We start from the raw sequence: 12,974 nt of genomic DNA on the forward strand, positions 1-12,974 counted from the left end.
TGACACCAAATTCAGTCATCTAAGTAAGATATTTTTGGACCATTTATATGTATTTCATCTTTATCTGTGCCAACTATGTTTCTTCGCATGGCATGGTCCACACAATCTATGAAGCACAAGTATTTTAGAATCAGTCCTCATGGGGCTCAGTGGCTGCTGACATTCCCTTCCTTGTCACAGAGAACTCAAACCATAGCTGGGAGGTTCATTTTTCTTCGGTGTAATGGAGGCCTCCACCATAAACTGATGGCCTGAAACTTCCTGAAGGCTCTCCTACATTTTCTACCAGGACTTTGATTACCATTAGACAGATGAGACCTGTATAAAAGAGAGCTGGGACCTGGTCCTCTCTCCAACATGTAATGTAAGGTCTCCAGTGATGAGGATGAACCCTCAGACCTGCTCCCTCCAAAATAAAGGACCTGAGAGGCTCATTCACCCTCTCTCGGTAAAAATGGTGCTGGATGTGCCTCCTGCTGTGGTGCGTTGTGGCTGCATAGGACTGTGTTCATAATACATGAGAAGGTCATATATCTGATTCTCCCTTAATTCTCAGATAGCCAACCTTCTTGTATTTCCTTTTTTCACAAATGAGGAAAAGGAGGACCAGGGCATAAATTAACTGCTCTAAAGCATACAGCTTGACTTCAACCCCATTTAAACCTAGAATTCTGATCTTCACCCCTCACGGCACACTGCCCTGAAACCACCTCTCATCTCTGGCAGGAAGTAGCCAATTTTACAAATGCCCATCTAGGACAAGACCAGGTAAAAAGCATTTAAGGCAGTGGCTGTCAAACTACAAGCTGAAAAAAATTTAGTGGGTCCTGACTAGCAACCTTTTTAAAGTATAGAAGATAATAGAACTGACTGTGTCACATTTAATAAACATTGGTCCCTGGAACTTGTTTCAGTTGTATATCAATACGTATACATATGTGTTTCTTGCTATTGAGCATGTAGTCCAGAAAAGTAAGAGAGCCACGGATTATAAGATTAAGCCCCTCTAGATCAGAGGTTTAGATTTGAGGTTTAATTTCCCAGATTTGAAAAGTAATGCTAGGAAGGAATGGGCTGAGAAAGGTTCTGGGTAAGGCCAGAGTGGAGCAAGCACCACTTGAGCAAAGGCCTCTAGCCTTCTGTGGGAGAGACACACAATCACCAGTAGCAGCAACAGAGCTTGACTGTGGCCTGGGCCAGGAAGCGGATGCAGCGGCAAGGTCCCATGGGCTTTGTGACCACATCTGGGGGAAAGGCAGCCATCCGTGTGCACACTGTTCCCTTGGTCTCTCCTCTCAGCACTCTACTAAGGTGCCAATAACAAAGGAGAATTTTCAGTTTTGATAGGCTTTATCTATCAGAGTCACCAATCCTCGCTGCCATATTCCATTCCTCACAGCCCCAACTAACAAACAACAAAATTGAAAGCCTTGATGTGGACCACTTTCAATTACATTCTCTCATGTTCCCCTCCCCAGTTCCATTTTCCTTTCTTTCTCTCCAGCAATAACCCCTATCATTTATCTGGTGTACATTTTCCAATTTATATCCTAATAATTGTATGTGTGTATGCGTGTCCATAAGCAATGTATAGCATTGCTTTGAGGGATTTTTTTAAATTTTTCACTCATTGTCTTTTGATGTATCCATATTTATATATGCTCCTTTATGGAATGTGTTGTACAGTATTCCACCACATGGATATTTCATAAACTGTTTCCAATATGTTGTCTTTATAAGCAATACTGCTATGAACATTCTTGGACATGTCTCCTTGAGTTCATATGGGAGTTTGCTCAAGGTATAATTGGAGGGCCGGCCCCGTGGCTTAGCGGTTAAGTGCGTGCGCTCCGCTGCTGGTGGCCCGGGTTCGGATCCTGGGCGCGCACCGACACACTGCTTCTTCGGCCATGCTGAGGTCGCGTCCCACACACAGCAACTAGAAGGATGTGCAGCTATGACATACGACAATCTACTGGGGCTTTGGGGGGAAAAAAATAGATAAATAAAATCTTAAAAAAAAAAAAGGTATAATTGGAAGTAGAATTGCTGAGTTGTCATATACACATATTTTTATCTAAACTAGTTATTGCCAACCTCACATCCCAAAATAACCACTGCTAATAGTTCAATATATGTCCTTGAGACTTATAACCTGTATGCACATATATATACATGAGTTTACAGAATATGAATACTGTACAGTCATGTGTTACTTAACCATGGGGATAGGTTCTGAGAAATGCATCATTAGACAGTTTTGTCATTGTCTGAACATCATAACTACTTACACAAACCTAGATAGTGTAGCCTACTACACACCTAGGCTATATGGTACTAATCTTATGGGACCACCATCATATAAATGGTCCATGGTTACTGAAACATTGTTATGCAGCTCATGACTGTATAGATAAATCTATCTCATACTTTATGATGAGTTGCAGAGGACTGTTTTCTGCATTAATTGACCAGTGCCCAACTGATGCACATGAAGGGTTTTTCCCTCATTACAGTGTTTCAAGGAACTTTGTGTGTAAATAGACTAACCCACTGGTTCTAGTGCACATGTAGAACAGATTGGGACTGCTGGATCCACCTCTCATTTTACAAAGGAGAAAAGGCTGTGAGTCCCAGAGATCCAGGGTGAGGAGCTGGCCCATGGACCCCCCAGCAAGTGAGGAACGAAGGAGCTGGGGGCCAGGTTCCCTACAGTCTGGTTTCTAGTACTCTAGGAGGCACTTGCTCTGCTTAAGTGAATAAAACATTCCAATACACAGTATTCCTTCTACACACCATCTCCATTTACGTTGCAGAATTTGAGATTATAAAGAGGCACTCTGGGTATCATAAAAGTTATATAAAATCTTCCTGTTTCTGCATGGAAAGGAGGTCAGGCAAACAAGTCTTACCCCAGACCCTTCCGCCCCAGAAGGCTGCAGGAGTCAGCCTCTGGCTCCCATCCTCAGTCCAGGCAATGCACATTCTTTCATAGAGGCCCAAAGCATACTTGCTTGCTCCACTCTGGGGCAGCAGTGGGACACAGACGGGCTCCCAGGAGTCCAGCCCGAGGTCAGGGAAGGAGACTCAATGACCACATAGTGCAGCAACCGGTGCAAACTTCAAGAGGCAGAGGGAGGTCTCCATGCCTCCAATCTCAGGAAAGCAATGAGAACTTAAAAAGCCAGTCCCATACCTAGTCCTCCCCAACAAATTTATTCACCTGCCTATAATACAGGTAAGACATCCAGCCCCAACCCCATTTCAAAAAAATCTCAGCTGAGCATGTGCCGTGTGCTCTGGTGCTGCGTGCACAGGCCCACACGTGCATGCACACACGTAATAGATGGGGTGCAGTCTTGATGCCTGACCTGTGGCATATATGAGTTTGAATCCTGACTCAGCCTCTCATTAGCTATGTGACCTTGGGCAAGTTATATGACCACCCAAGCTTCAAATTCCTAGTCTAAAAAAAAAGGTAAATAAAATTTGTTCCTACCTTACAGGGTTTTGTGAAAAGTAAGTGAGTTACTACATGTAGGTGCTCAGAAAAGCTCTTAGCCCATAATATATATTTAATAAATATTTTAAGATACTTGCCTAGTGCTCCTTCCTGAAATAAAGACAAGGTCTCCGGCTTTAAGGAGTTAGTAAATTTATCCAAATGTCAAATAAACAATAGAAGCGGGTGTGGCTGCCAGGCAGAGGGCGTGGTAGGTACAGTAAACATGCCAATCCAGAAGGCATACAAGGGATACCCAAGAATTGGAGGAGGCCCCTCACCTCAGGGAGCTCTTTGATGGGCTGAGACACACACACTCAGAGAACAATTCTGAACATGGTCACAGCCTCAGCGCTGGGTCCAGGCTGGGTCCCAAGGCTTCAGCAAACACATATTTATTTTAGGAATCATAGACAGGTACAAAGCCTTGTTAGACAAACCAGGTCCCCAGAGGCTCTCAGACAGGTAAGCCCAAGGACACAGATGTGATGGAAATGCTCAAGGCATGTGGCCTATGAACAAGCCCTGTTCTGTGCCCTTCCCCAACCCCACCCCAGGACTCCTCTGCAGATGCCTCACCAGGGACCAGCTTCTCGGCACTCTCTCCTCCCTTAGGTTCTCGGACTCTTGCTTCGTGGTTCCTCCACTGCCCCGGCAGCTGTCCCTTGGGCTCTTTCTCCCACCCTGTAGAGGTGGGTAGCCGTCCCACACACCTCATCCCTCCTGCTGCACCGGTCCCTCATCTCTAAAATGGAGGGTTATTGTGAGGATTAAATGAAACAAGCCATGTGAAAGTGCTGACAGAACTTAGATCCGTTCCCTCCTATGAGGATGTTGCCACTCCCCAGGCAGCTGGGCTCGACATCTTGGCATCACCTTAGAATCCTCTCTCCTCCCTGCCCACCACATCCTACCAGGGCCATGTCTTGTGCTCTACTAGCTGCCCACCCCTCCTTCTCCCCTCCACATATACTGTTGATGATGTGCATTCCCAAGACAGTTAAGCTCACACCCCTCAACACCTCTCAGTTACTCCCCGACGCTTACTGCAGAAAGACTCAATGGTTTAGGTCGGCATGCAAGGCCTTCTGTGAGCTAGCCCAACCCACCTGCCAACTTTCATCTCCACCCCGACCCCTTTCTCCAGTTTGATTAAATCACTTGCTGGGTGGTGCATCACGAAATACAGATTCTGTGTCTAATAAGGGGATTAAACAAAGCTTGACAGGTTCTTATTGCACAACTCCAGAGCCTTTAATACCTTAATATACGCTGTGGCTCTTCACGTTCTCCCAAGTTTATTTGGACTTCTAGTGCTCTTTTTTCATGGAGTTCGAGAACAATCTAGGACAACCTATACTACACTGTTTCTCCAGCAAGCCTGTGGAATGTGCCAGTTAGAGGGGCCAGAGAGCGACTGCCATGGTCTATGGCTGTGATCATCTTAGGCACACTTGCCATTCATCACCATCACTGTGTGCAATACCAGCGGGACTATAAAATACCAAACTGAGCCAAGCAGCCTTTCTCAGCACATGGATGGGAAACAAATGGCTGACAGCAATGCCCTGGTAGGGCTGACAGAGATTTCCTTCTGCCTTGACTGCCAAGGCTGCCTGCTTCCCCAGTCTTCCCGTCCATCCCATCCCACAGCCTTCTGTTCAATTCCCTGTTTGCTTAAATTAGCCAGAGTTTCTGAAGCTTGAAATCAAAGAATCTTCACCAGCACATAGTTCTTTGGGTCACTGAGCAAAGCCACCCACATCTCCCCCTAGTAACGGAGCACTCAGAGCCATCCCCCCAGGTGCAGTACCTGTCCCGTCTGGAGTGGACCTCACAAAGGTGGGCAGCATTTTCACGGAAGCAGTAGGGTGGGTGGTGGCTGCAAGCCCTTTCTCCATCTCCTTGCGGAACCGCTTAGAGATCTCCAGGAGGGTCTCATCAGAAAGACGCATGTGGTAGAGATACTGGTCAACCTGAAGGGGGAGAAAACAAGAGTAGAGACCTGTTGATTAAATAAATTATGGTATATGTCTGTGTCATGGATCATCATCACTCCGCCCTTAGAAAGAATAAAATCTGTTATGTACAGGTTATTATTAAAGACCATTTGACCAGAATCTATTTGACAAGACTTTGTCTTTTAGAAAAGAAACTGAACTAAAAATTAAAATTAGAAAAATAGGTTTAATTTTATCTCTGGAGAATAGTGAAGACCAAGGGAAAGGCATATTAGTAAAGAGTTCTTTTCAGAAAGGTTGGGTTTCATGAAGTGTCTGTGACAATATCCCTGGAACTGGGGTTCATTACTGACCCTCATCTCTTGCCCCCCCCCCCCATCATGAGGCCAGTCATGCCATCCTATCACCTCTTGCCTGGACTTATACAGTCTCCAATTCTACTTTCATCTCTTCCATCCATTTTCCACCCCCAGCCAGAGTCTACTATTCTCCTGCTTAAAACCTTGCAGTGACTTCTAATTAGAACAAAACCCAAAATCCTTCCAAGGCCCTATACGACCTGGCCTCTGCCCACTCCTATTCTTGTTGCACACCTCCGCACTCCTTGTGCAGACTCTATCCTTGGTTCCGTGCCCCAACTCACTCACCTCACCCTCCCCAGCCTCGGAGCCCGTTCACAGGCTCTACAGACCTCACCCTACTCTTCCTCTGCCGATCTCTTACCAATCCTTCAGACCTCTGTCCACGGAGGCCTTCTCTGATCCTACTAACAAAACAGTCAGGCCTCCTTGATATTCTAAGAACTTTTCCCTTTACAACACCATCCACAATTTGGAAATATATATTTATTAGTGTTCAAATCATAAGTACAAAGGGCAAGAATAAGAGTGTCTATGAGTTCACCCTTGCATCCTTGGAGCCTCGCACGGTGCCTGACACCTAACAGAGACTCCTTGTGCACAGTAATGCAACCTCTCCCGTCCCCGGAGGCAGGGACAGGGCAGCTCTCCCTAGTTATTTCATTGTTCTTGTCTCCAACATTCATTTACGTGAACTTTTCCCAGATTTAACACTGAGAGAAGGAGAAACATTGGGAGTCTCTCTCAGTTTCCTTCTTGAAACTTCTTATCTGCCTTGGCCGTGGATACTCCCAGTTTTCTCCTATCAGGAAAAGTTCTGATAGAAACCCACCCAAGGAGGCACTGAAGTTTCCACAATATCCCTGCTCTCAGCATCAGTGTCCAGGACAGGAGAGGACACTGACCACCGAAGGACAGTGATAGAATCAGGACCCTTGGGCCAGGTCCCAGCTGTGCCCTCAATGTGTGAGGGTCGTGGTCCTCGCAGCCTCATCAGCAAACTGAGGGACCGGAAGGGACTCTGCTTTTCCCAGCTCCGAAACTCCAGGCCACATCTGGGAACAGCCCAAGATGTCCTCGTGGGCAACAGTAATAACAGCAAAGCCCGAAGTGGTACTGACCCTGTTCTCAAGGTTTTACACCCATTACACCCATTAGCTCATTTAATCCTCACCACAGCCCTGCGAGGTAGGCAGTGTTATTATCTCCATTCTACTGAAAGGGGAAGGCAACGTGACCAAAGTCACACAGACACAAAGGGCCAAGCCAGGACTGGACTGGACAGCCTGGCTTGTCTGTGCTCTCGTTTGCTCTGCTAGATGAAGGCCCCTCTTCTGCTCAACAGCGGGGTCTGTACAGGCCAAATGGCACTGCAGCGCATTCAGGCAGCCACGTTCATTAAAAGGCCATCTTCTAGTCCAGTCATGCCACGATGCATACACGAAGGGCAAGCAGCAGTGGGCGCGGCCCATGGGGCTGGCACATGTCAGAGGCAGCAGAGACGTCTCTGGACATTATCATGAGTTTGACACATGACAAAGTCGGAGCTCCCACATTACTACTTTCCCAAACAGAGAAGGAGAGGGCCAGAAGCCTCGCTGCCACCCACCCCCACCTCCATAGATGGCTCTGGGTGTTGCCAAGGAGGCAGGAGAGTTCCTGCATGGGAGGGCAGAGCCTGTACAGCCTTGTTAAGAGGTTGTACCATCAGTTCTTAGAGTGTGAAGTCACGTATGCAAAAGAGCAAAAGTGGACTGGCCACAATTCTAGAGCGGCCGTCCTTAGCTTAACTTTGATGTTTAAGCTGCTACAAGCCTTGCTAGAAATCCAGTCTATACTTCTCATTCTTAACTTTCAAAGAATCTAACAAGCTAAACAGTCAGCCTTTACTAAGTCATGTTGCCCTCTACCCAATAGGTTATAATCATCTTTCAGTGTTATTATGACAGATGAAAACGATAATGATGATCATTACAGTAGCTAAACATTTACCAAGCATTTCTTACCTGCCAGACACCATCCTATGGCTTTATTGACTTGACCTCCATTGTACTCCTATATTCCTGTTTTATAGGAAATGACAGTGGTGAGGGGCAGAGCTAGGATTCAAACTGAGGTATGTCTCGCTCTAAAGCCAGGCCCTTGGAACCACCACTCTCACGTGTCCTATGGGCACTCTTCGTGTGGGCAGGCACTCTCTGCCCTATGGTTTCTTGGATGACCCCGGGGCCTTGGTTTCTTCTCCATCACATGAGACTAACAGAAAGGATATGAGGCAGCTGTGAAAAATACAACTGTGGCAGCTTGGCCCAAACTTTCCTTCTTTCACAGCATGATGTTGTATCCACCGCAAGTTTATTAGGGCCACTCAGGAAGGGATGATTAATCACCTAATGTCACAGCTTCCTAAACACACCACTGGGGCCCACCTAGCCTTGGCCAGCACTGCTGTGTTGGGTAAAGGGTGGCCAAGGGAAGCAAAAGTTGCAAACAAGAAGCAGCCTCCATATAAAGACGGTTTTACTGGATTGGGAAGGAAGTGAATGCACTTGGCAGAATCCTGCCAACTTTCACCCACAGCGCAGCCAGAGGCAGGGAGCACCAGGCCAAAGCCATGGAAGAAAGTCATTTAGGAGACACTAAATGTACACGAGGCAGTAAGAATATAGCTAAAAAATACTCACTCTTAGAAAGGCCCTTAGAGTAATGAGTTCAAAATCCAATGAACAGGGCCGGCCCCGTGGCTTAGCGGTTAAGTGCGCGCGCTCCGCTGCTGGCGGCCCGGGCCCGGATCCCGTGCGCGCACTGACGCACCACTTCTCCGGCCATGCTGAGGCCGCGTCCCACATACATCAACTAGAAGGATGTGCAGCTGTGACATACAACTATCTACTGGGGCTTTGGGGGGAAAAATAAATAAATAAAATCTTTAAAAAAAAATCCAATGAACATAGCATTTGATTTGGTCCAGTTTGTCTCTCTCACCCCAATAGTCATCTGGCCTAGGTTTGAATGCTTCCAATCATGACAGACTCACTACTTCTCTAAGTTGGTTAGCTTCTATTGTTGGTCAGCTCTATTTGTTAGAAAGTCTTTCCTCAATCTGAGACAAATTTACTTTCTGATAACTTCTGTCAAGTCTCCATTCTTTTTTTTTTTTTTTTAAAGGTTACTCTTTGTTTTTTCTTCCCAAAGCCCCAGTGCATAGCTGTATATCCTAGTTGTGCATCTTTCTAGTTCTTCTATGTGGGACGCTGCCTCAGCATGGCTTGATGAGCAACGTAGGTCCACGCCCAGGATCCGAACCAGCGAACCGCGGGCCACTGAAGTGGAGCGCACAAACTTAACCGTTATGCCACCAGGCTGGCCCCTGTCTAGTCTCCATTCTGCCACTTGGGATAGGAGTTTCCAAACTTGGCTGCACATCAGAATGACATGAGGAGATTTTAAAAAGTGGTAGGAATTCCAAAGATCCATTCCAGACTCACCAAACTGACACCTTTAGGGCTGGGTGCTCAAACATCTTTCTCCTTGGGCTGGGATCCCCCATGCCAATAATGTGAGAATGGTGGGCTGTGTTCTGGTCAACACTTTTCTGCCTGGGATCTTTAAAAGTCAGTAGTTAAGGTACCAGGCCAAGTGTGTCCCTGTGAGATAATCCTGTGTTGATCCTGGATGCTAGGAGTTGGAAAGACAAACTCTGTACTGGTTGGAAACAGATTTAAGTTGTTGGAAACTATCAAAGCAGAATCATTCAGGCCAACCCTCATTTGGTAGCTGGTGGTGGTGAAGTGCAGGCTGTGGCATCAGAAAAATCAGTGTGCAAATCCTGGCTCTAGTATTTGTACAGGTGTGTAACATTGGATGACTCACTCTCCATCTGAGCCCATTTCCTCCCTATAAACAGGATGAAGAGCCCTGCACCACAGAGTCACTGGCACAAATGAGGAAACCAGTGTAAAGCTCCAGATCACCCCCTTTCTTACTACCCCTTCTCTTTTTCTCCTAGACTCCCCTCTGCCAAGTGGCACCCTCAGACGATCAAGGACATTTCCTAACCCTACTGAGTCACACCTGGGGTTTATGAAACAGTGGCTGTTTCCCCAAATCGTTTCTTCTCTCTGCGGTGGGTGTGTGGCCTAACACATGGGGCTGCTTCTCTAAATCTCTGTCGGGGGAAAGAGGGAACACTCCAGGCTGGGGAACCAGAAGCAGGCCGGAAGCAAAGCCTGGCTGAGGTGTGGGAAGGCCACCTGCCTGCTTGGAGGCAAGGGTTTCTATTAAAGAGAAAGAGATAGCAGTTTCAGACCTCTATTTAGCAATCTTGAGGAGATTAGAACTTCCTTATTGGGCAATTTTGGTCAGTTTCCTTCTTCCCATAACACACCAGTCTGACATGCCCACTTCCTCTCCAGAATTGTGGGTAGAGGCAGAAGAAGTCCTAAAGAGAAATAAACCCCATACTCTTTATGAAATAAGTTAACACCACAAATGGGAAGCTCACCTCCTTAAGTACCAGCATTTTCCTCAAGACTAGCACTAAAAGGAGGAGAAATTGTGTCATAGCAGTGATGCAAGGAATGGAGGGAGCAAAAGGCCACCCTCACAGAGGCTCCACTCAAAGTGTGCAATGGCCTAGGTGGGGCAGACACAGCCCAGGCCAGGTATGGGGAAGCCCCAAAAGGAAAGGCCTGGAGGTGAGAGCCAGAAAGGGACATCAGAGAAAATGAGGCCAGGGAGCAGCCTGGACCAAGATCACACGGTTGAGACTAGATCACCCAGATGCTTCACTCCATTGTCAAAAACAACAAATGACAGTCCTACTGCTGGTCCAGAAGGGCCCATCTCATCTCGCAGGCTAATTCCGATTGAATGGCTGGTGTGACCACTGCCTGGATCCTGAGGCCACCCTGTCCGGTCCCAGTGGGAAAATGGTCCTGATCAAACTATTTATATCTAGAAGAGAGCAATATTCCAACTTTGACAGTTTGTTATGTAAAGTACTACAAATTCTACCCTGAAGACCCTTAAAAGGTTTCAAAGGAAAGTATAGACAAAGCCTTAAATTTCAACATCTAAATCTTTAAGAGTCATATCACGCAACCCCTGAATCCCTGACCACTGCTAGGACCCCAGCTTCTCCCATTTTATAGCCTTTATTGAAAATTAATTATATGCAAAGCACCAGAGTATACAGAAACATACTTTAAAAAGAAATCAATTTTGGAGATGGATAGTGGTGATGGTTGTACAACAATGTGAATGTACTTAATGCCATTGAATTGTACACTTTAAAATGATTAAAATGGCAAATTTTATATCTATCTATATGTGTGTGTGTATATATATATATGTGTATATATATGCATATATATGTATATATATGTATGTATGTATATGTATATATATGCATATATATATGTGTATATATATATATACGTATTACCACAATCAAAACATATTTTAAAGAAATCAAGATTCCTGCTCTCAGGACTTTACAAGACAGCACAGAACTCAATTCATATTAGAGACCCAATAAATATTTCTGAAATGAGTGGAGGGATGGGTCTTAGCAGATTCCAGAAAAGCAAGCACAATACAAGACAGGCCATGGGAAGTGTCACAGGGTAAGTGATCCACAAGACTGGCATTCAGGGGCTATTGCCTCTGGGCTAAGAACATACATATACCTGTACGACATACATGTCAGTGGATGTATGTTGATCTGGAGACAGTAGGGAGACTGTGTGAAAAGCCTCAAAAGGTGTGGGCAAGCCCAAGATCCCGGAAGGATGTTATGAATTCTAGGTGAGCTACTCACCTCACTACAATACATTAGCTCCCTACTGCAATGCCTTCCTATCAGTATGATCTAACACTATCACTTTTAATCAAGGGATCACAGGAAGGAAGGATCATAAAGAGCCCCCCACTGTATGAAGTTGCTGCGTTGTTCACTGACCAGTCAATTCTCTGTAGGGTTTAGTGTCAGGAGAAACTCTGGCTGCCCAGACTCACTGTGCTTCCTGCTACCGGCCAATGAAATTAAAATGACTGACTCAAAGAGAGCTGTCCTTTTTGCCTTGACTGTCAGGAAGCTCAGAGGTCTGTACTCAACTCCAGTGAACTATCTTTAGTCTAAATTTTTTGGTAATCAACACTGCCTGTTCCATGACTCTTGTTCAAGAAATCCTCTTACTGAAAGTTGAACCGTATCACCTAACCCTTTTAGTAAGCAGACAGAAAATAAATACACGATCAAGCAAACATTCATCAGTCCTTTCTACAGGACACACTCTCCTGGTAGAAAAAGGTGAATTCAAGTGACCAAATAGGATAAGGTGCTGGTGATGATATGTTACTGGATCCGGGTGGTGGTTACCTGGTGTGTTCACTTTCCTATGTATATTATACTCCAATTAAAAAAAATATAGGAAGAAAAAAGGGCAGTGGGCACTGACGAGGACCTACGCCACCCACTAGACATGGTAAGAGGGCCACAGGAGATCAAAGAGGTCAAAAGAGGTCAAACCAGAAGGGAGAGCCAAAATCTAAAAGCGGCCATTCATGGCCTTCCAGGGACTATTTGCTGACACATGCTTGCAACTTAGTTTTGAAATAATTTCATATTTTTGCATTATTTCTTTGCCAGTGTTTTACCGAAAATCTTTGACGAGGAAACCAAGGCTTGGAGAAGCTTCCCAAGCCACAGGCAAAGTCCCCGGCAGGACCCACAACATCCGGTGGCCAGCCAAGTGCCCTAACCTGAGGCACAGGTGTGCCCAACCTGGAAAGCCAGGTAACTGCTGTCAGTGACCTCATTAATAATAATGCCCTCACAGACTCCTCGGAGGAGGACCAAGGCTGTGTAAAGAGCAGCAAGTTTGCCCTGTAAAGTTGCCAAGCCAAGGCCAGATGTTTCTGGTATAAAAAACTTTTTTAAAAAGATGAGTCGGGGAGGAAAAGACACAGCAGATCCTGGATTCTTTAAGTCTCCTGTCCTCTGAAACACAGCTAACCAAAAGTAACAGACCTGCCACAACACTTTCTTCAGATGGGACATGGCGGAGCCTCACTGGTGCTGCGGAGCCTCACTGGTGCTGCCGCCGTGCCCCCTCAGGGAGATTCCGGCTCTGACGCACCACGCACTCA

General features: G+C 46.0%; 1 protein-coding gene across 1 annotated transcript in view; it reads right to left on the reverse strand.

Moving 5' to 3' along the window:
* Positions 1-12,974, reverse strand: part of HK2 (hexokinase 2) — a 59,066-nt gene that overhangs the window by 36,100 nt on the left and 9,992 nt on the right. Inside the window, exon 2 of the mRNA XM_058550838.1 lies at positions 5,316-5,478. Within this exon, the coding sequence (XP_058406821.1) occupies positions 5,316-5,478 (163 nt within the window). The remainder of the gene's footprint in view (positions 1-5,315; positions 5,479-12,974) is intronic.

This window comes from Diceros bicornis, chromosome 12, assembly GCF_020826845.1.
Source record: "Diceros bicornis minor isolate mBicDic1 chromosome 12, mDicBic1.mat.cur, whole genome shotgun sequence".
NCBI lineage: Eukaryota > Metazoa > Chordata > Mammalia > Perissodactyla > Rhinocerotidae > Diceros > Diceros bicornis.